Source organism: Durotheca rogersii, assembly GCF_024521655.1.
Source record: "Durotheca rogersii strain YMJ 92031201 chromosome Unknown GGS23scaffold_1, whole genome shotgun sequence".
NCBI classification, from domain to species: Eukaryota; Fungi; Ascomycota; class Sordariomycetes; order Xylariales; family Xylariaceae; genus Durotheca; species Durotheca rogersii.
This window is the reverse complement of record NW_026251232.1, coordinates 376,562-397,298: the sequence shown is the minus strand read 5'-3', so window position 1 is coordinate 397,298 and position 20,737 is coordinate 376,562. Positions and strand designations below refer to the sequence as shown.

Below are 20,737 nucleotides of genomic sequence, written 5' to 3'. Positions count from 1 at the left end.
CGAGATCGTTTGGCGATGACGACGACGACGATAATGATGATGGTGCAGCGACCTACGAAGAGGGCTGGTAGGTTTTCTTAGGGAATGGATACCTATAATTGAGAGAAAGAAAAGGAAGGCAGATTGCCGCAGTTAGCCAGCCAGGCTCCTTGTTCATTGTCATCTTTTTTTTTTCTTCCTCGGGTCCTACCCCGAACTTGTGGCGCACCGCGGAAAGCTACCCGGAAGGGAGCAGGAAGGGGCAGGAAGAGGGGATTGGCGAAGGGGGAGGCGAAGGGGGGAGGAATTAATAATTCTTCTGAGATGGGATGGATACGGTAATGGTAGTAGTAATAAAGGGGCAATAGGGGGAAGATCGAGCTGGGCACCCCTTGAGTTATGTCAAATAACTGTTACTGCCCGCCGCACAGACACGCTCTTTATATAGTTGCTTTCGACTGAGAATTATAAAATCGCCCCAGGTGGGAGAGACTTTTTAATTACTCGACCGGGTGATGTACGTGCACGGGAAAGGGGGCCCAATTATACGCTTAGGACGCGAAAGGGTATTGCGGGGGTTCAAAGGATGCAGGGCGGGAGGAAGGCAAGGGGAAAGGATCACTTACGAAGGACCCAGCTCCTGGATGCTGAGGCGAGCGAGCCAGTGGCCCATGTCGACGGCGGTCTCGAGGGGCACGCCCTGGACGAGGCCGGCGACGAAGCCGCCGGCGAAGGCGTCGCCGGCACCGTTGGTGTCGTTGATGAGCGAGGCATCGATGGCGTGGACGGGGAAGCGGCGGACCTCGGCCTCGCCCTGGACGGCGACGATGGTGGGCTCGGTGCCCTGGGTGATGACGGCGATGCGGGGGCGAGCGGTGTTGGCCTTGGGGAGGCCGGCGAGGTGGCGGGCGATGGCGGCGACGTCGGCCTGGACGGGGGCGGGGAGGTCGTGGGAGCGGGCGTAAGCGGCGGCCTCGCTCTCGTTGCAGACGACGTAGTCCCAGTACTTGGAGGAGGCGTCGAGGGGGTCCTTGAAGAACTCAGGGATGAAGGGGGCGGAGACGTTGACGATGAAGGTCTTGCCGTGGGCGGCGGCCTCCTCGCCGAGGGCGAGGATGGCGTCGGGGCAGACGGTGAAGTGGTAGCCGCCGACGTAGTAGAAGCGGGCGGCGCGGACGAGGGGCCAGACGGCGGGGGAGCGCAGGTGGGCGAGGTCGTAGTGGTTGGCGGCGCCGAGGTCGGTGCAGAGGCTGCGGTTGTGGCCGGTGATGACGACGCCGCAGCGGCCCGTGGGCGCGACCGGGTCGACGCGGTACTCGACGCGCAGGCCGGCCTGGCGCACGGCGTCGCGCAGGATCGCCGCGTACTTGTCGTCGCCGACGCCGCCGAGGTAGACCACGCTGTCCGGCGGCAGCACGTAGGCCGCGCCGCGCGCCGTGTTCTGCGCGGCGCCGCCGGCGATCAGCTTCGCGTCGTAGCCCGACAGCAGCTCGTCGTACAGAGGCAGGTGCTTCTCGGAGGCGAGGATGGCGTCGTTCGCCTTGAGATCGTACTTTTTGAGGAGCTCCTCGGTACCGACGGCCTGGATGTCTGTTTGTAGGTACGGTTGTAAGCTGGTTAGCTTCCCTCCCGTCTTAAGGACATCTGTGTAGGGGCACGACGGCACGTATGAAAAAAAGCACCCGACCCCGCAGTTATTTGGTGAGTGAGAGGAACTGTGCTTACTCACTGCGCAAAATCGCAGTGAGGCATATTTTCCTCTTCTTTCCTCTCCCCTCGTCTCCTAGAGCTATCTTCCCTCCCTTCTCCTTCTATCTCTTATCCTCGCCCCTACCTCTCTCTGCAGACAAGCAATTGGATTCCCGGAACACATGGAAAGAAAACGACATACCAAGGAGAGGGTTCTCCAAGCACAGCAGGGGGTATTCCTGATTCGCAGCCATGGTGGACGAGTGTCGTCGCGCTGACTGTGCTAGCGGTCCTTGAAGCTGTCGGGCTGTCACGGCAGCGGACGATGGGATGGGCGAAGGGAGGTGGTAGGAGGGCGAGGAACGGCAGGGTGGGAGAGGTGTTGGCGGGAATGGGCGTGGTGATTGTGTCGTGGTAAGAGGACGGCAGAGCGGATGGTGGGGTGAGATATTATTGCCGTTATAAAAAAAGGTGCTGCAGCTCGTCAACCCCGGCCTGGTCCTGGTGGGGTTATAGTAGGACCGCAGCCCTCGAGAGATTGTCCGAGGGATCAGCCCGGACGACGTGGAGGCGGAGAAGGAGGAATATCTGGATAACGGCATCTGCATCGCCAGCGTGTTATCCAACTAGGCAGGTTAGCTATGCACGTATGCATTTGTGAGTACTATATGTGCATATACCAGTGCGTATACCAGTATGTGCGTATATGCGACATACATCAATGGGGGTGCATGCGCGGGGATTGACCTCTCCGATTCTAAATACGGAGATATGCACCGACGGACTATGTATGTAAGCGGGGTAGGAGGTAAGTGGGGGGGAATAAGGAATGGACGTAGGATGTAGCGAGGAAGGAAATTAAAACAAGTCTGAATAGGTATTTTTACTCCCCTCCTCTCTTTATATGCCTGCTCCAGCACGTATATGCTTTGGTACTGCTACGTAGTAATAGAATCGACGCCTCTTAGCCCTGGAGAACAAGCCGACCCGGGCCCAGAAACCGTAGCGGTCCATCGTATGATATCATGCCCTAAGCCCATATAGCGTAGGCCGGCCCCGAGAATTCCGTCTTCCCCGCCGCCGAGAGGTCCCGTACATCATCACTATCCCATGTCCCATTCTCTACCTACCTACGAAAACCCATCCGGCATCGGTGATAGCTTCTTAGGACTAGTCACATATGTCACTCATCTCACTTCCAGTGCGGCTCGAAGCGAATAAGTCAAGAAAAGCCCCCCAAGATGGGAATGGTATGGGTACACGAGAGAAAAATCGGGTGCCGGGTACTTCCTGTTGAGCCTATCCTCATGTCGTAGCTCGCCAGTACCTAGAGAGATGCAAAGCGCCGTCAAGTATAACTCCAACCGCCGTGATGAACCATGACCTGGAGATCCCATTTTTACTCCTTCGTCTTCTGGGTACCACGTAGCAGACCCGTTCTCCTCGCCGCAATAAGACCCGCCTTTTGACCTTGTGCCGCGTACCGGGAGATTGTCGACGCCTTACCGATGTGTTGATGGTTACCCTACGCACGCGCATCTCGTTAGCATCTGGCGCCTCGCCCGGGGTCGTCCAGTTCCTGCTACTTACACCACCGTGGGGATGGTCAACCGGGTTCATGGCGACACCGCGGGTCTTGGGCCAGCTGTTGCGCTTGACGGCGAACTTGTGCTTGGCACGGGACGCCTTGAGGAGGGGCTTGTCCGTTCGGCCACCGCCAGCCACGATGCCGATCATCCCTCGCGAGCTGCTGCTGACCACCTTCTTAGCGCCCGACGGGAGCTTAATTCGGGTCTTGCCCTCGTCAGGGTTGTGGCCGATAACGGTTACGTAGTTGCCCGAGGTGCGACCTAGCGTGCCTCGGTCGCCGGCCTTCTCCTCCACATTCGAGATAACGGTACCTTCGGGGATCGAGGATAGGGGCAGGACGTTTCCGACGGTGAGAGCGGCGTTCTTGCCGGCGTAGATGAATTGGCCAGTGTACATGCCTTCGTTCGCGATAAACGTCTCCGTGACCTGCTTAAATTTGTAGGGGGAGCGGAAGACGACGCGGGCGAGGGGAGCGCCACGACCCGGGTCGTGGATGATCTCCTTGATCACGCCTCGCACGTAACCGTGGCGCTCGGCATAGTCGAGGGATCGGAACTTGGCGGGAGACTTTCGCAGTCGGGTGATGGCAGCTGGAGAGACACGGTGTGAGACGACGTGATCGGCGGGCTCGGATAGAGAGAAGCTCGGCTGCGGCGCGAGAGCGGAGGAGGGAGTCGGGCATCCGGAAACTTACTGAAGATACCACCGTTGCCCTTTCGCTGGTTACGAATCTGTTGGTCGCATCTGATTAGCGAGGGACGGGCCAGAACGACGAGGCGGGAACGGGAGAAATTCACATACCACGCGACCCATGTTGGCGGTCTATTAGGCGTAATTCGCGATGGTGAAAGGAGGATGGCGGTTTGACGTTGGTGGTGATGTATTATTAGTATGATGGGAGAATTTTAGGAAGAGCCTGGGGGCGGCCGAAATGGAGAGCGGGCAATTTTCCCTCGCCGCAAGAGAGGATGAGCAGAGAAGAGAGATTGTGTGCGGCCACACCATGCTGCTAGACCCTAATCGCTTGGCCCACATTTGATGCAGAGGTACATGTTTTATGTACCCTAGGCAGATACTGAGGTGGGTGATCTGTGCGAGAAAGAGGCTGTTCCATTATATAAGCATCGGGTACTAGAGTGCTTAGTAACTAGGGACTGCACAGCCACATCTCCAGGATAGCCGCCACAGAAGGATGAATGAAAAGAGGAACGAAGGACTTGACGCGTTGGGATCGCCCCGAGACCCCTGCAAACCCGCCGTCAGCTTGAATTGCGCGCTCTCTTTTTTCAACCATTCCTCGTCCATCCATTCACCCACCTCACCTATCCATCCATCTTTTCCTCCATTCATTCATCTGTCCCTCCACCGCAAAGTAACACGGCCTTACGGTTGTCTGTACACGCCTCTACTAATCTATTCTCCCTCTCTTTCTCCCCCATCCTCTTCGTTGCCCTCTCCAGTCTTCTTTCCTCGTACTACTCACTGCCCCCGGAACCGCCCCGACCCATTGCCGTCTTCACGCGCTGATCCGTCTCGATTCTGTCGGCTCCCTTTCCCTCCTTCGTTACCTTACCATCAGGTGAAGAAGAAGGATTTAGGCACCACCCAGAGACAATGGCGAAGAAACACGCCACAGACTTTGAGAAGATCATCAATGAGGGTATGCCCGGCCGGCTTCCTAGGCAAAATTGCTGCCATAAATCCCTAGGGAATGCTAAGCTAACACTGGACTTGACTAGGACGTGAACGTAGGAAGAATGAAGCTCTTGCTGCGCGTATCTTCAACAGGGACTCCAATCGGCGTGCCAGTGCCCCGACTGTGGGACCGTTGACAAGCAAAGCTGGTGTGAAGAAGGTATGGTAGCAACCATGGTTATATTTTCTGCCATTCAATGCTAACAATTGCGTCTATAAAGCGACTATCCTCCACTGCCCGTGTGCCTAATGCGGACATCAATGGGGAGTGGACTCATGATTTGCACCCGGACTCGAGGAACCCTAAGTCTCGTGCCGATCCAAATTCACTGGCGGCACGAATCCACCCCCCTGGTACAACGCTCCCACGACCATCGAAGAATAACCCACGAAACACACGCCAGCACAAGGCAAACAGGCTTGCGGATGCTCTGGAGCGCAACCCATCCTCAGTTACTGTTGGGTATAATGCAAAACCCCTGTCGATCCAACCCATAGGACGAGGCATGACAATTAGAGGTCTTGCAGGCCCATATGCTGTTATTGCTCAGAACTTCGCCCCAGGAACAACAGCTGCAGATATCGAGAGCGCGATGACCCCTGTGGGTGGCTTGATCAGCAGCTGTCGCCTTGTTAAAGATCATCCCATTATCATCGCAGAGGTTGTTTTTGAGAATAAAGAGGGTGCTGATCGGGTGATTCACACTTTCCATAACCAAACGGTGAGTGTTCCCCCTTTCATCCTCATTTTACCTCCGTAATGTTGGTTAAACTGATGTACGTGGTAGGCCGATGGGAGAACACTACATGTATACCTCAAGCCTGGCGGCTCAGCCAGACCTCTAGGAGTGCCGACTGGACCTCGTGCTGATCGTGATCGCACAGTTCGGGTAGGTGGTAATAGTGTTGTGATTGATGGCTCAATGGGCTTTGATGAGCCGATGGACACAGGCCCAGTCAACGACAACTACTCAAATAGTGGTTTATATAGTGATCAGATGGTCCCTAAGTCGCAAGCTAATGGAGCCAACGGCCAAAACACGAGCCGCAGAGGCAGAGGCTTCCGAACCGGGAAGTAGGAGCACCCGACGAGCACTCGCCTATTCCATTACAAAAGCCCAAGCCCATCGAAAAGCGACAACAGCCTGTCTCAGCTCACCATCCAAGAACCCTTGATCGATGGGGACCAGACTGGAAATACCTTTCACGACAACACTTGTTATGGCGACGAAATGCTAGTTAATGACCCATTTCAGGAGGGATACTACAATGACAATGCACCCTCGGCCAATCCATCAGATGACGGAGACCCAGCCTACTCTAGCAGCACAGAGGCAAAAGACAAGCCTTGCTCTGCTTGCTACCATCCCTATGATTGCTACTATCCCTATGATACACAAATTCAGCACCAAGATGACCTTTAAATTTACACGACCACGTCCAAACTGCTGCTGATAGGTCCTCGAAACGGGGATGTTATTATGATGTGCAACCAGTTAATAACACATCCACTGGGTCAACTGATTGTTATAGCACACACCTTGTCGACAATCCACCTGCTGAACAGGTTGACTATGATGACACACCACGAGCCAGCCATGTTGCCAGACACGAAACACCTTGCAACTATCCACAGGAGGGAAGCTCTCAGAAAGAACATAAATGTCAATCACAAGAGTATCATTCACATGACGCAGAAGCCAGCTGGAAGCAATCCCAGGACAGAGCCTATGTGGAGGATGACGAAGATTGCATGTGAAGGGCAGCTGGGTGGAAATATAATTGGGTGCCTTTCTTCTACAAGATGCCCATTCTGGATTTTCCACTTGTCATAACACCACCCAGTAAGGGAATGGCAGGGAGCCTCGAGATCGGGGCTAGCAACAATTGTCAAGAGTCTGGGGGGGGATTCCTCACAACTCCTTCCCGCCTGCAATCCTGTCCGGTCCGCTTGTATTATTATACCCAAAGTCAACGGAACCTCTTCTTATTTCTATCTTTCCACTCCTCCTTTTCTTTTCCCCTTTCACATCGATTTTCATAGCTCCCCCCCCGGGATATATGCCACAAGAGGGGGGAGGTAAAAATGATACCCACATAATGGAACGGATGATTTCTTTCCTTCTCTTGTTTTTTTTCCCCTTTTACTCAGATTAGCAAGGCGGTTTTCTGAGCACACAGAACTGACTCAGCCAGCGTTGGCTTTTGTTAGCTGACCTGACCTGACGTCGAAGTCAAGGTGGCCAGAAGACAGGGGAGAGGGGGGTGGAGAGGCTTGGTCTATGGTTGGGAGCCAGCTGGCTGCTGCGATTGGCGGTTGATAGTGGTTGGTGTCGTTGTCGTTGGCTAGCACAGCTCACCCACGTACTCACACAAGCACATACTCGCGCAGATTTAGGGGAGGGGCACGAAGATAGAGGATGACATGTCGGACGGGACCGCACTGGGCTAGTTCTACTGGGGTTTCATCTTTCTTTCTTTCTTCTCCTGTCATAAGCAGGTTGACCCACGGCCTGCCGTGACAGGAGTATCCCTGGGGGGAGAGGGGGGGTCACGGTACATAGACAGATGGACCAGCTGGCTGCCAGGCAGGCAGGCAGTCCATGGAGACTAGATAGGATTTTCTATCTGGCGTTGCATGCATGCGTCGCGCTGCGTTGATAATTGCAATTGTTGTTTGCGTACACGTCTCTTTGGCCGCTCTCTCTCATACTCTTACGTCCAGGTAGGCCTACGTTTCTTGCCCCTCGCCTTGCCTTGATCCTCTTAGTCTGCATCCAGGAGGTTGACGTGTTGCCCCCACCTCGGCCTGCCACACTTACTTGGTTTGCTTCTGTTCCTCTTGCTATTATACAACCACTCACCCAAGGTCACCCACCTCCCAAGTGCAGGGCAGGAAATGATACTAATCCAGAGCTGTACAATAAGTCAGAGACTAGAGGCCAGTATATCCATCTAGTAAAAAATATATTTATATATGTCCCAGAAGCGTCACCGTCCCATATGTAATATGTGATATATAAGCATAAGTTAGGGGTAGGGAACAGGAAAGGAACACTGTCGATATGTATCTGCGTCTCTCTCTCTCTCCCCCTCCCCCGGAACGGAGACAACGAATCCCCTCTCTACCGATGAGAACATAGTAATGCTAGTAATAACAATGAGGATGATGGTAATTACAATACCCGTAGCTTTGTTTTCGTCTTTAGGAATGTGTTTGGCCAACACTTTTTCTCAATTTTTTTTTTCTCCCTCTTTCATTTCTCAACTTCTTTGCCTGCCTGCCTGCCTGCTCACCCGCCCGCTTGCTCGTTAGTACGAGGGCTCGGCCCCTCTCGCTTCTGAGGCGACGGAGCTATCTACTGACAGGCTCCGCAGGGGCCTTCTGTAGGGGCCGTAATGGCAATGGTGATGGCGGCGGCGGCGGCATTAGCGGCGAAAGCTAGGTTGTTTTCCTCAATGAAGCGAATCAATAACCCTCCTATCGCCCCATGTCAACGCGAAGCGTATGTTTCTTATCGTATACGCTAAGCAGCAAAAGCACCCGTTCCCTTCCCCCCCAGGAGCAAGCTACCTGCAGCCTACAACCCTCCTCTCTGACCCTCTCTGCCCACACAACCCGCCCACTCGCCTTGTACCAACACCGCCTCCCCCGACGCTGGTGTTGCTGGGAATTCAAGGTCCCAGCAGAGGCTAAGCCATACAAAAGATGGCGATGGCAGACATGGGAACAATCAAAGAAAGAAGAAAAAAAAACCCCTAGTCCCGAAAGCCTGAGCTCGTATTCGTCCCGGATGCCTCTCCGGTGCGTTGTAAGGGTCGGCTACCTCTTCGCATAGCCTAGCGGTTCTAGTTGTATGGGACCCTTACTAGACACTCCCGTAGCCTTTGGATGTGTCGTCGACTTCATCTAAATCTCGCTGCACCCGAGTATCGTCAATCTCCCAATGGCAGTGCGTGATGACGAAGACAAGTAGACGAGGTAAGAAACGTTTGGGCAATCTAGGCGAACCCTCTTTTCTGCAGGTATCATACACGGCGGCACCGGCCCGGCACCGGCTACGGGTGTGGTGTCAATGAGGTAGTGATCTAGACGGGTTCGTCGGTCATTCCGTCGCACCGGCCGCCGAGCTAAGGGTTCGTAACTCGATCCGCAAGGCCTCGAAGTCCCCAGTACTATGTTCAGAATGGCCGCCAGTCGGCCTCGTGTCAAGTTAAGACTTCACATGCGCGGGTTTGGTGGTACGTGGCCGCATGGGATGTTCTCAATGCCACGAACTCTGGCCCCCGCTACCCCCCATAAACCCTTCTTCGAGCGTCCTTTCTTCCAAATTGCGGATGAAGTCGCGGTTCCCCCGGGCGCCTCCCCTCTGCGACCTACTGTCCCTCCTTCCGGCTACCCGACCGGCGCCGGGATCTGTGAGACCCATGCCGTCCGCTGGCGGTGGATAATATGCCGGACTGGGTTGTAATCTGATGGGTTGGTTGGGGTCGAGGTGACTGGCGACTCGCTGTATTGCTGCGGGGATGCCGCTCTGCTGTTGGTCCATCGTCGAAGCGCGTTGGCGCCCAGCCCGAACCGTAGCTTGCTGGTACAAGTTTGGTTGCTGCATGGGGCCGTAGTTGGCAGGTGGCATCTGCGTAGGTGGCTGGCTCAGGACCGTTTGGGCATACGGCGCAGGTTGGGCAGCGTACGGCGGCGGCGGCGCGCCGCCGTGGCTGCTCCCGGGATTGTACAGGCCATTGTTCTGATAGATGGCAGGCTGCCCGTGTGGAGCAGGAGCATATGTGTTGTTCTGCATCGCGTAAGCCCCGTGAGCGGCCGCTTGCGCTTGCGCTTGAGCGGCCTGCGCTCTTTGCTTGCTGAGCTCGGCGGCCTGCACCTGTTGCTGGGTGCCTGGGGCGGGAGAGCGATTTAGAGAGCTTGATTTCAAATTCATCGGCGGCACGAATGGGCCTGTAAACTTCTGCTGGGTGATGAATGGATGCAGCTTGGCCTGTTGCGGCGACCACCGCTCGAGGGGACTGATCGTCAATAGGCCGCGTACGAAGTCGATGAAGGCGATCCTGTTGTTCATTTCTGGGGGCGAGGCAAAATTAGCTAGGTTGAGGGGAGCGTGTTTAGTAGGGAGGACAAGGCGCCTTACCGCGATCGATTTCGCTTGGCTTCATATTCTTCCGTGGCATCGAGTACGACTTTATGATCTCTGGTAACGTACTCGCTTGGAAGTACTTCTTACTGGGCTGTTCCTTCGTTCCGCGCTCTCTCGAATATTGCTCCATGCTTTTGAGGTGGTAGGTTTTCCGACCGAACTCATCTTGTCTCTTCTCGAAGAAATCGCCAGCCTGCTTGCCAACCTCGATCATCCAGTTCGGGGGATTCCCGAGCATCTCGACGATCCTCGAGACTTGATTATACTCGGAGGATCCTGGGAAAAGCGGCAAGCCGAGGAAGAGCTCGACGACGATACAGCCGAGCGACCACATATCAATCGCAGAGGAATACGGGAGGCCCAATAATACTTCGGGAGACCGGTAGAAGCGAGACTGGATGTATGTGTATACTGTCTGCCGCTCATCGCAGGCCGAACCGAAGTCGATAATCTTGATGATGGGGCTCTCGAGATTTTTCAGTAGAATATTCTCGGGCTTCAGGTCGCAGTGTATAAGCCGGGCCTTGTTAAGAAGGGCGAGACCGTTCAGGAGCTGCTGCGCAAACACTCGGACGAGCGTCGTGCTGAGACCTCGGAATTGGTTCTGCTTTATGAGTTCGTAGAGATTCACACTCAAGAGCTCGAACACCAAGCATAGATGCTGTCTGTGGATAAACGTATCCTTGAGACGAAGGAGGTGGTGATCGTCGTTCTTGTCAAGCTTCGTATTCAACTGCAACACCATTAGCCGGCAGCCGGGGCAACATCCTCGGGTTCGGGCTCGGCTCGTACCAAATCCAGAACGGACACCTCCATCATGCTCTGGTTGAAGTACGCTGTGCGGTTTTTGATGACCTTGACAGCGACAACCTCTTGGGTTTTTAGATTCTGGCACTTGACAACCTGTCCAAAGGTTCCCTGTCCAAGTACATCCAAGATCAGATATCGATTCCTGCGGCAGGGTCAACGTTAGTGCGGTAACCAAAAAGAGGACTCGAAGATGTGGCGGCGCACTTGTGCCCTCCTTCCTCCGAACCTAGAATGTCGTTGACGTATAGAATGTAATCGCTATCCTCGTTATCGTAGCCATCGTTCTTCGTCCCCTTGCTCGGTTTCGTCAGCACCCGACGAGGATTCCGCGAGGACTCGTATTTGAAGTTGGGGTTGCATATGCGATACGTCGCGGGTAGATGGACCGTGAGGGCTTGGAGAGGCTGCCAGGCAAGACAAAGTTAGAACCACTATGCCCGAAAGGAAGAGGGAGAATGATGGACGGTCGTTCATACGCTTATGAAACCCCCTTCCGGATTCGCGCGCCGGAATGGCGGCTGAGAGTTGACTTTTGGCCGTAGATCTGCCACGGCCCCAACATTCTTGAATTGGGGTACGGGTCGTTTCTCGGTTGAGATGTTCAAGGCGGGCTGGAGCGGCCTCCGCGGCGATTTCGGGTCACTGGGATAGGCACCGTCCACGGGAGTGATAGCAGACGTGGGATAACCCTCCTGAGAACTTGCGTAGGGCGTTAGGGGGGGAAGTTGAGAATTGCTCGGCCGGGTATAGTATGAGGAACTCTGCGGTGGATAGTCAGGTCGGGTTGGCGACTGTCGCTGGGCGTGAGGTGCCGAGAACTGCGCAGCCTGGCTCGGTGCTGCTTTGGGTGCGTACGGCGACGTTGGCGAGAGGACCTCCATGGGCGAATACCGCTGGGCAGCGGCGGAGGGCTCAGACGGGGAATGAAGGTTCGCGGGCCGGCCGCTAGCGAGGTGCGACTGGTGATGTGGGCGCATGGGGTATTTGATGCCTCCGTAAGGGTCGTGGACGTCTTGCATGGGGACGTCGCCATTCCCATCGCGCAGCTGCGGGGTTGTGATGGGCGAGGTCGCGGCGGGCGGCTGGGAGGGATGCGAACTCATGCCGCCTTGATATTGATCATACTTGAAGGCGACGGGAGGCTGGACCTGGGTAGGTTGCTGGCCGTAGTCTCTACCGCCTGGAGTCATTTGATTGCCGCCGTTGTACCGTCTCGAACCGCCAACGGCGTCGGAGTAGCCCTGCCATTGATCCATGGCGTCCGGGCGGTTGAGGGAAGAAAAGCGGCAGGTTCAGCGGTGGCTTGGGGGAAGAAACCCGTCCGAGCCGAGATGAGTTGGGAAGATACGATGTGGCCGGTTCCGACGGGGAGATGGCGGCTGGTGTTTGGTCCTGGGTCAGACGCGCATTAGCAGAGGTGGAGTTGAGTGAGCAAAAAGGCTTTCTCTCGTCGCTGGATGAGGGCGGGTTGGCTGGCTGGCTGGCTGGCTGGCTGGCTGGCTGAGCCAAACCACACGACGGGGATTAGCTGCGAGAGTGGATGGATGTGGCCGAGAAATGGGCCAGGAGACGAAACAAAACAAAAGAGAAAAAAAAAGGCAAAGAGGGAAAAAAGGGTTGGCCGAAATGGAGGGGAGGACAAGGATGACGAATGGGCAGCAAAGGGCGGCGGATTTGCGAGTCGTGGTCGTACCCAATGCGATATAGACCAGCCGTAGGAGCAGCAGTAAGAAGTAGTAGTTGACGGCGTCGGTGGTAGTGGTAGCAGCGGTAGCAGTGGTGGTGGTGGTAAGAGGGGAGGTAAATGGTAGCCGACCTGGTGGATCAGGGAGGGGCAAAAGTAGAGGGCGGGCTTTTAAGGATTCACCATCGTGAGAGAGACACCACCAACGCACCAATGGGAGTTCCAGTAGCGAAACCTGCCGAAGGGGGTTTTCGAAGAGAAGAGAGCCAGGAGAGGAGAAACAACAGGGACGAGGATATGACAAATAGCTGGCCCTGGGGGATATGTGAATATGAGAGAGAGGGGAGAAGTGCTCGCGAAGGGCAGCAAGAAGAAGCCGGAGAACGGACGGAATCGGGAACTTGAAGACAATGCAGACACCACTTAGCCATGCAGCCGACTCATCCCATCCGCTCGCCAGTCAGCCAGAACCAGAGGTGGGAGGAGACGAGATGTCGACGTGGTGGTGGTGATGGTGTTTGCGGTGGTGGTGGTGGTGAAGTGACGGGGAAAAGCTGGCGCAGGGATCTGGAGGGGGGGCTAGCCTAAGTACCTACGCAGAGGGGAACGTCCTAACGATTACGGATGGATCTCCCCGCCAGATCACACACCTGGACAAGCGCACACGGTTAGAAGTAAAGTAACTGGCTAGGTACAGAACAGGTACCTACCTATATCCGTACACGTGTGTGCGTATGATATGCATACGTGTACGCGTATATTATAATAATATATAGGTATATACCTAGGCATATATATATATATATATCCGTCGGTGATAGAAGAAGGGCTGGTATTTCTAGGCGGCATTATCTCTGGTACCTAGGTAACCCAGGCAGGGTCTTTCTCCATTGCGGCCTTTCATAGTCTCCAGGTGATTTGCGCTAGGTACCTAAGATATTAGCAACCACAGGGGCTGGGAGGTCGGTACCTAAGGCGGGGAGAGTAAAGTCAGGTAGCTCGCCCAGGCGCTGAAGTTCAACAATAAAGTATTACACGCCTAATTCGACAGCTAAATGCCCGGACGGTTTTGCCAACGGTTTTGTTAGGTAACTCCCGGCTCTGCCAGGCAACTCGGATACTTCCTCATAGCGCATTGGGTACTTACGTAGGTACTTTTCCGACGTACTCAGGGTTCGCGAGATGGATGCGGTGGGCAGTCGGTCACCTTACGCAGGTACGCAGACTTCTATCCGTGTGTCTCCCACCTGTCTTCCTATGTACTGTGTACCTGCGTGTAGGCGCGTATTTACAGCCAGGCAGCAAGTACGCGGAACCCTCGCCAGTTCAAGTTGACTCCAACGCAACGCATGTGCGGAGAGTTCCATGGCTAAAGGGATAGGTTCGATTCCTAACAGCGCTACTTGGTAGTCTTCGTTGTTTAGCTCATCTGTACCTACTCTACGCTCATAGGCTTCCACCCTGCCAGATTCCTGCGTTGGTCGGTGTTTGGCCGTGCGTGTGTATGTCGGTATAAAATGGCGACGGCACCTTGTGGATAGACGATATGCCGATTCCTCCTCCTACCTACGTGGAAGGCTGGAATAAACCCACTAGGACCGGCGCGATCATTCATCCACCGTCCGTGGGAGACATCCACTCCGCCAGGGGATTAAACGTATTAGGTAATCCAGCAGCGTGGGTGTAAGCAGGCCGGTATACGTAGGTACCCATCAACGCAAAGCCCCAGGTTGCCGTATGTTAGATGTGCTGACACGGATCGAGAAGCAAAGAAAAGCAGAGAGGGGAGAGGTGAGCGAAATAGCGAAAATAAAAATAAAAGGGGCTCTACCCATAACTTGCATCCGGGTCGGTTGGCCGTTTGCCTTGGTTCCGTCAATCCCTAAATATATGTGCAACTCAAACCGCAACGGCGGGATTGTTGGATGCAAGGCTAGCAACTTTTTCTCCTTCTTCTCCTCCTTTCTCCTTCTCCTTCTCCTCCTCCTCCTTACGGGGCTCGAATCACTTAGCTTGCGCCATAGCCAGTCTAAAGCGCAAGGCAGGCGGAGAGGGGATATGTGCAAGCTGAGGGGTGCTCACGTAGGACCGGCAGAGGAGATGGGGTTGGGAAATCAGAACCGGATGCGTGCCGCCGTGCCACGTTAGGTAGTAGGACCGACCACAGATCGTTGGTTGGGCTCCCAGATTCGACTCGAGGGTTGGAGCTGGAACCGCGAACTGGTAGCATCAACATCCATCTATCCGTCCGTCCATCCATGTGTACGCTAACGAGGTGCGTAACCTACTAGGTACTACCTATAACTCGGTAGTATTACCTGTCGGCACCTTAGGTGTCTGACCTGTAACCTGCCCCCGGATGCCTTATAAGGCTACAGGTAAGGCAAGGAAGGCGAGGGATGGGAGAGCACCCGTCCTCGATCACATGTTTACGAATTCCTCCCCATCATCACGATGTTTCCCCTCTGCAACGTAAGTAGTAAGCTATAATTAGAGGGCCCCTAAGCTTCTTCCTGGGCGTTCGTTGTTGACAAGATTTCCGGCGCGACAATGCAACTTAGGTACTCTCCCTCCCTTCCGTCGGATACGGAATCGCCAGCCTCTTTCGCCCTCTGCTCTGCTCGTGCTAGGTAGCACATCCCCGGCAACTCTAACGTCGCCCAACCTTACCGCCACCTTGTTTAGTGCCCAGGCTGGTAACCGACTCCGAGATGAGCAGCTACGGCCAGTCCAGACGTACCGGTAAAAGGCCTACGCCGAACAATCCCGGGCCATCTCGCAAGGCCGGTTGTAAGAAGCGTGTCGAGTGCAGGTGCACTACCGCGGATGTCAGGCGCCGCTCCTAGACGGGGGAAAGAAACGACAACATGACCTTCTCCAAACAAGAACGATACAAAAAAAAAGAGGATTGGCGTGTACCTATGCAGCCTCCCCTCATTTCATTCAGGAGAAACCGCCTTCAACCTCTCGGGGCGTTGAGCCAGATGGCGGTCCCGAACCCGAGTCAGTCGTACCACGTGTCATTCTTTGTCCCAGTTCCCATTCAGCAACAACCCATCCAACTGAGAGAGCCCTAGCCGACACTAAGCAGCTCTCCCGAAAAAAAAAATCTGAGGCGAGAACATAAGTTCCGGGCCGTCTATGCTGTCTACCTCTATACCTATGTGCTTTGACGTAGGTACTTTTACTTTCATTCAAATTCTTTTTAATATCCAGTCTATACCTACCTACCTACCTACCTACCTAAAACCAAGAATCCCTTTACACCTCAGACCACTTAGTGACCTACCTAGGCCGCCACAGCAAAACCGTCCCTCTCTAGCTCGGAAGCCGGAACCTGACGATGCCAGACTTAGTCTCTCCGGCCTTGCGTTACCTAGGACGGATCCAAGAACGTTAGGGGTTGGGGTAGGATCGAGATGTGTAGAGGCCGAGGCGGAATTAAATTTGGTGGAGGAGTGAGTGGTTTCATCAAGAAATGGCTTCTTCCTTGCTTTCTCCTTTCCCCCATACCTATGGCCATCCGTACTACGTGTCCTACCTTGGGTACCTAGCTTGCCCAAAGCTTTCTGCGCGAGATTCTCGCAATGAAACTTGATGCAAGGAGGGGAGCGGAAAAAAAGCCACAAAGCGCCAAGGTAAATTTGATGTCCAACGGTAGCTTTGGCGATCAATCTCGACTGTGAACTGTGTCCTAGGTTAGGTGCCTACCTGCCTCTTAAACACTTCTCGGTTTGGACCTGATTGGTGCCGGGTGACCTCCCTGCTGCTCCCGAAACGGACCAGGCGTATGGCGGCGGCGATCCAAAAAAAAAAAAAAAAAAAGAGGATTTCGACGCGACGCGGTTCCTCAGCTCAGCTCGGCTAATTATACGGTTAAGGTAGGTAGGTAGCTTGCTGTTGGCGAGGTCATCTTCTTTTGCCCATGAGGCTCTACGCGAACCGTTCGTCGCCATCTCTCTCCCCCAACTATCCTCAATGTCCACCGCTCTCATCTGGAATATGGAGAAACTACCTAAGATACACCCATCCATCCCTTCTCCCCTCCCGGCCCTCGGCATGCAGGGCCCGAAGTACTTCTACAGCTACAACGAAACTCTGCCAATATCATAGAAACTGCCCTCCCGGCCGAAAAGAAATAGGAAGTTCTTTTTGGAATCTTGCGTGCGTTCCTCGTAGGCTATCAAGAAACCTGCTCTCGCAGCCCTGTAAACAAACGGGAGAGACCAACTTAGAGAGGAGTAGAAGTGGCAAGAGGGTGGTGATATAGTCGAGTCGTAACGGAAGCACCGTAGCTTCGTCAAGCCCGACGTGAAAAGTGGATGTCGTAGGCTGCATCGCGACAAAATGCTTGGGAGGTATCAAAGAGGCATCTCCTAAGAAAGAGAAGAAAGGAAATATTACTAGAAACTTTTTGTTTTTAAGAACGGGAACCAACCAGTACCAGCAGCAGCAGCAGCGGACGGGGCTCGGGGAAGAGCCCCGAGAAGAAAACTTGAGCTAAAATCACAGACGGCGGAGGAAAACCGGTAGGAGGAGAGAAGAGAGCGAAGAAAATGGGGAGAGACTAGGACGCAGAAAACTAGAATGCATCGATCTAGAGATGCCCCCCGATAGTCATGACATACGTTCCATCAAAAAATACCCTGGGAAACCCGTGCCGACGTGTACGCCCGTACACGAAGCAGTCAAAGAAGGACATACAGGGATGCAGCTATAGCGCGCGCGGCATCTCAAAAGGACCTCCTAGAGAGAGAAGAAAGAAAAGAAAAAAAGAAGGCCCTTTCTAGATATTCTGCGGAAATAGGCAGATGCGTGGAAATCAGATGCCCTACCGAGAGTCTGAAATACTCCTCAACCTAACCTTGGTATCCCGGGTAACCGCCACTGAAATTCTGGTTCGGCGGCGGCTGCGTCCATTGCTGGTTCGGCGGCTGCTGGCCGCGGCCGTAACCCCCAGCACTAGGTGGGCCGCCGTATCCCATCGGTTGGCCGCTATAACCCGCCGGCGACTGAGCAGGGGGGCCGCCGTAAGCCTGCTGCTGACCGCCGTAGTGACCTGCAGAGATATCGTCAGCCGAAAAAAAAAACTTGTCCATCAAGGGGAAGCTAGATGAGACCAACCCCCGTACTGAGGGAAGAATGTCGACGGCGTTCCCGGGTAGCCGGACGCTTGAGCACTCTGAGGGCTGAACGCCTGTTGGGAGGGATCGAAGCCTGGCCCCTGAGAATTGTTCGGGGTCTTGTCCTTGCCCCACTTTGACATCGTCAGCATCCTCCTCTCCCGGACTCTCCCCCCTCGCGCGCTCCGCCGCCTGCCAAACTTACGCTGCACTTAAGGGGCCTCCCGTTCACGTTATACCCGTTCAGCTGGCAGATCGCCATCGCCGCGTTCTCGTGCGTGTCCATCTTGATGAAGGCGAACCCCCGGTCGGCCTGGAATCGGGATTCGGCGACGAAGCCAAAGTTCTGGAAGAGCGGGACGACGTCGTTCGGGGTGGTGTAGGGCGTCAGGTTCCCGACGTAGCACGTGGTCTGCCAAGATGGCGTCTGGTTTACGATCATGTCGTAGCTCTGCACGCCGTGGGTCGGGAAGTGATGGTGCCCGTAGGGGGTGGTCGGAGTTATGCCCATCGCTTGCATCGCTTGCTGTTGAGCCATCGACGGCTGGCCCTTCTGGTTGGCCCAGTTGCACCTGATCGCACGGGAACCAAGCCATTCGCCGTCCATCGAGCTCAACGCCTTCTCGGCGTCGGCGCGTTCCCGGAAAGCCACGAAACCGTATCCGCGCGAGCGACCCGTCTTCATATCCCACATGACGCGAGCCTCGGAGATGCTTCCGAAAACGGAGAAGGCCTGCAGCAGAACATCATCATTGACCTCGTTAGACAAGTCGCCCACGAAGATGTGGAAGTGGCTGGAGGTGTCTTCCTTGTTCGCGGCGTTGGACTGGTAGGCCCAATTGACTCTGATCTCCTGTCGCACCAGTCAGCCATACACCCCCTAGCGCCGGGACGGGGACGGAGAAGCCTCACAGACTGATGGACGCGCCGGCCGTTCAACGTCTGCATAGCACGCTCAGCTGCGCCGGGGTCATCGTACTCGACAAAACCATAATTGTAGCCCTTTTGCTGCCGAATGGTTAGTGGGCATCATCGAGAAGTCCTAGCATGTCTCCCCCCCCCTAACCGCGTGAAAGCGCGGGAGGGGGGGGGGAGCGTGGTGGTGGCGGAGCGGGAACGTCAACTTACGTTCTTATCCGGGATTATCTTGACGTTCTGTACGTGCCCAGTAGTCTCGAAGATCTGACGCAGAACGTCCTCAGTCACGCGCGGGTCGAGACCGCCGACATAGAGGGCGCGCTTGTTGGGCTCAGGAGCAGCGCGTCGCGGGAAGGGACCCCCGCTGCTAGGAGACATGACCGAGCCTTTATCGACGGCCGACATGGGCGACGTGATCGCGGTCGGGATCGGGTTGGTGTTCGGAGGGATGTGCAGCGGAGGAGGGGGCATATGGGCGGGATTAGCCTGACCGTTCTGGTTATCGAACCCGGGAGCGCCAGCGTTGGGCTGCGGCGGCGGAGGCAGCTGAGCGCCAGCGGACTGAGGACCAGCGTCGGCCATGGTGATAAAATTCAGAGAATTATAAGGTCTTCAGGGTAAGTAAGTGTTGTTGTTGGTGCCGGAAGCGAATTAATGTGGTAGTGCGATGCTAATACCCGGCTGATGGCGCAATAGAGATGGGAATGTCTCGCCAGAAGACGTTGACGAAGAAGGCCAATCGGTTTGATCGAGGGACGCAGCGGTGCCGAATTCTGTCGGAGAGCGTTCCGATTCTTGATGGTGACTCTCGGAAATGTCGTAGCTTCGTTGGATCGTGGGCAATGAGCGGAGGCGGGGTTGCGAGAAACTCGATGTCTGGCTTTTTAATTTTTTTCTGGGCCTCGTCTGGGCTGTCGAATTGACCCGGCCTGGTGTGAATGAAAATCGCTTGGTCGCAGTCGCGCGCTGGTGGTGGGTAAATCTAAATGGTATCGTGCAAGAGTAGAGGGAAATGCGCAACGATGGATGACTAGGAGAGATGCAAGGACGCAAACGTAGGAGAAGAGAGCAGAATTCTCCAACCAAACACGGAATGCCGGACGCAGGGCGAGGGATTGGTCGAGACGGCAGCGTAATGCGATCTCGGGTCCTCGGAGGGGGACGCGCTTGGGGAGAAGAAGGCTCGCCGTGATTTTTGACGTGGGAAGAGTCCGGCAGGCTGTAGAGACCAAGACCAAGACCAGACGCCGTCGACCTCCCCAACTTTGAGGTCTGGGCGGGATGCGGTGGGTTGGTTGGTGGTGTGGCGGCGGAGCAGGACGGTTATGCGGGTGCAACGCCTCAGGTCGACCTGGAAGCCGACGATAAGTAGCAACCTCGGCGGCGGAAGAGGGGAAGAAAATGGGAGGCCGGCAGAGGAAAAGAACAGAAAGAAGACGACGACGGCGGCGACGAGAGAGCGAGAGAGAGAGAGAGAGAGGAGAACGAAGATGAGATGGGAATAGAAAAAAAGGAAACTGCCCTAGAAAGGAGGAGTCCCCCGATTTTCGACACACACACACACACACACACGGACGCCGACGATACGGGAGGATTCTGTGGTTAGGAGATACGGGGGAGATGAAGGAGGGAAAGGGAAGCGTATGTAGGGTAGCAGGTAGGCAAGACGGGGTCTGGCATATGCGGCGTTGGGATTGGGCTTTTTTTTTCTTCTTCCCTTCGTCTTCCCTCTCTCACACCTGTTCTCTCTTCCGTCGCTCTGCTTTTTGGGAACGACTTGGCTCGTGTCCAATCAGCGATAGGGGACAGGTAGAGCCAGACAGGGCGGGGATGACAAGAGAGGCTTGATAATTGTGGGGATCGCCAGCGTTCTCTTTCGCGGCCGGATTCTGTCCTTGTCCCCCTCTCGCCCTCTCCCCTCCAACTAACACCACGTTGTCGTTCGCACGCCTCCTCTGCCTACCGTAACGTGCCTACATGGCCTACCGACCTTACGGGCAGAGGTTGGTTGGTCCGAAGACGCCACAACTGGAGAGGCTCGAGGCTGGATGGCAGGCAGACGGTATGCCCATATGTTAGGCAAGGTGGGTATAACA

General features: G+C 55.2%; 5 protein-coding genes across 5 annotated transcripts; 1 reads left to right on the top strand and 4 right to left on the bottom strand.

Moving 5' to 3' along the window:
* Positions 1-153: 153 nt before the first annotated feature.
* On the bottom strand, positions 154-2,804 carry GGS23DRAFT_4003 (Ribokinase-like protein). The gene is made up of 3 exons (XM_051513575.1): positions 2,349-2,804; positions 1,871-2,294; positions 154-1,569 (listed from the first exon to the last, which is right to left on the bottom strand). The coding sequence occupies exons 1-3, from the start codon at positions 2,385-2,387 to the stop codon at positions 602-604; spliced, it is 1,431 nt and encodes a 476-aa protein (XP_051376660.1). The 5' UTR covers positions 2,388-2,804; the 3' UTR covers positions 154-601.
* On the bottom strand, positions 2,728-4,322 carry GGS23DRAFT_3929 (60S ribosomal protein L2). Its single transcript, XM_051513522.1, has 4 exons — positions 4,060-4,322; positions 3,953-3,989; positions 3,259-3,848; positions 2,728-3,193 (listed from the first exon to the last, which is right to left on the bottom strand). Exons 1-4 carry the CDS (start codon positions 4,069-4,071, stop codon positions 3,068-3,070), a joined length of 765 nt encoding a protein of 254 aa, XP_051376659.1. The 5' UTR covers positions 4,072-4,322; the 3' UTR covers positions 2,728-3,067.
* Positions 4,323-4,872: 550 nt separating this feature from the next.
* Positions 4,873-6,582, top strand: GGS23DRAFT_608520 (uncharacterized protein; the record flags this gene model as incomplete). The annotated part of the gene is made up of 5 exons (XM_051520214.1): positions 4,873-4,918; positions 4,998-5,113; positions 5,175-5,675; positions 5,800-5,843; positions 5,933-6,582. 5 exons carry the CDS (start codon positions 4,873-4,875, stop codon positions 6,030-6,032), a joined length of 807 nt encoding a protein of 268 aa, XP_051376658.1. The 3' UTR covers positions 6,033-6,582.
* Positions 6,583-9,218: 2,636 nt separating this feature from the next.
* Positions 9,219-12,172, bottom strand: GGS23DRAFT_601933 (kinase-like protein; the record flags this gene model as incomplete). The annotated part of the gene is made up of 5 exons (XM_051519249.1): positions 9,219-10,033; positions 10,101-10,839; positions 10,899-11,058; positions 11,121-11,320; positions 11,393-12,172. 5 exons carry the CDS (start codon positions 12,170-12,172, stop codon positions 9,219-9,221), a joined length of 2,694 nt encoding a protein of 897 aa, XP_051376657.1.
* Positions 12,173-17,036: 4,864 nt separating this feature from the next.
* GGS23DRAFT_3080 (uncharacterized protein) lies at positions 17,037-19,676 on the bottom strand. The gene is made up of 5 exons (XM_051512773.1): positions 18,852-19,676; positions 18,636-18,731; positions 17,929-18,576; positions 17,725-17,857; positions 17,037-17,659 (listed from the first exon to the last, which is right to left on the bottom strand). Exons 1-5 carry the CDS (start codon positions 19,221-19,223, stop codon positions 17,460-17,462), a joined length of 1,449 nt encoding a protein of 482 aa, XP_051376656.1. The 5' UTR covers positions 19,224-19,676; the 3' UTR covers positions 17,037-17,459.
* Positions 19,677-20,737: the final 1,061 nt, after the last annotated feature.

Coding starts and splice junctions, on each gene's coding strand:
- GGS23DRAFT_4003 (XM_051513575.1), bottom strand. CDS start 2,387: ATGTATGTCGCATATACGCACATACTGGTATACGCACTG. Junction 2,295..2,348: donor ACATACTGGTATACGCACTG/GTATATGCACAT, acceptor TAACCTGCCTAG/TTGGATAACACGCTGGCGAT. Junction 1,570..1,870: donor CTTGGAGAACCCTCTCCTTG/GTATGTCGTTTT, acceptor ACCTACAAACAG/ACATCCAGGCCGTCGGTACC.
- GGS23DRAFT_3929 (XM_051513522.1), bottom strand. Junction 3,849..3,952: donor GGGCAACGGTGGTATCTTCA/GTAAGTTTCCGG, acceptor GTGTCTCTCCAG/CTGCCATCACCCGACTGCGA. Junction 3,194..3,258: donor TTGACCATCCCCACGGTGGT/GTAAGTAGCAGG, acceptor GCGCGTGCGTAG/GGTAACCATCAACACATCGG.
- GGS23DRAFT_3080 (XM_051512773.1), bottom strand. CDS start 19,223: ATGGCCGACGCTGGTCCTCAGTCCGCTGGCGCTCAGCTGCCTCCGCCG. Junction 18,732..18,851: donor AGATAATCCCGGATAAGAAC/GTAAGTTGACGT, acceptor ACCATTCGGCAG/CAAAAGGGCTACAATTATGG. Junction 18,577..18,635: donor GCCGGCGCGTCCATCAGTCT/GTGAGGCTTCTC, acceptor CTGGTGCGACAG/GAGATCAGAGTCAATTGGGC.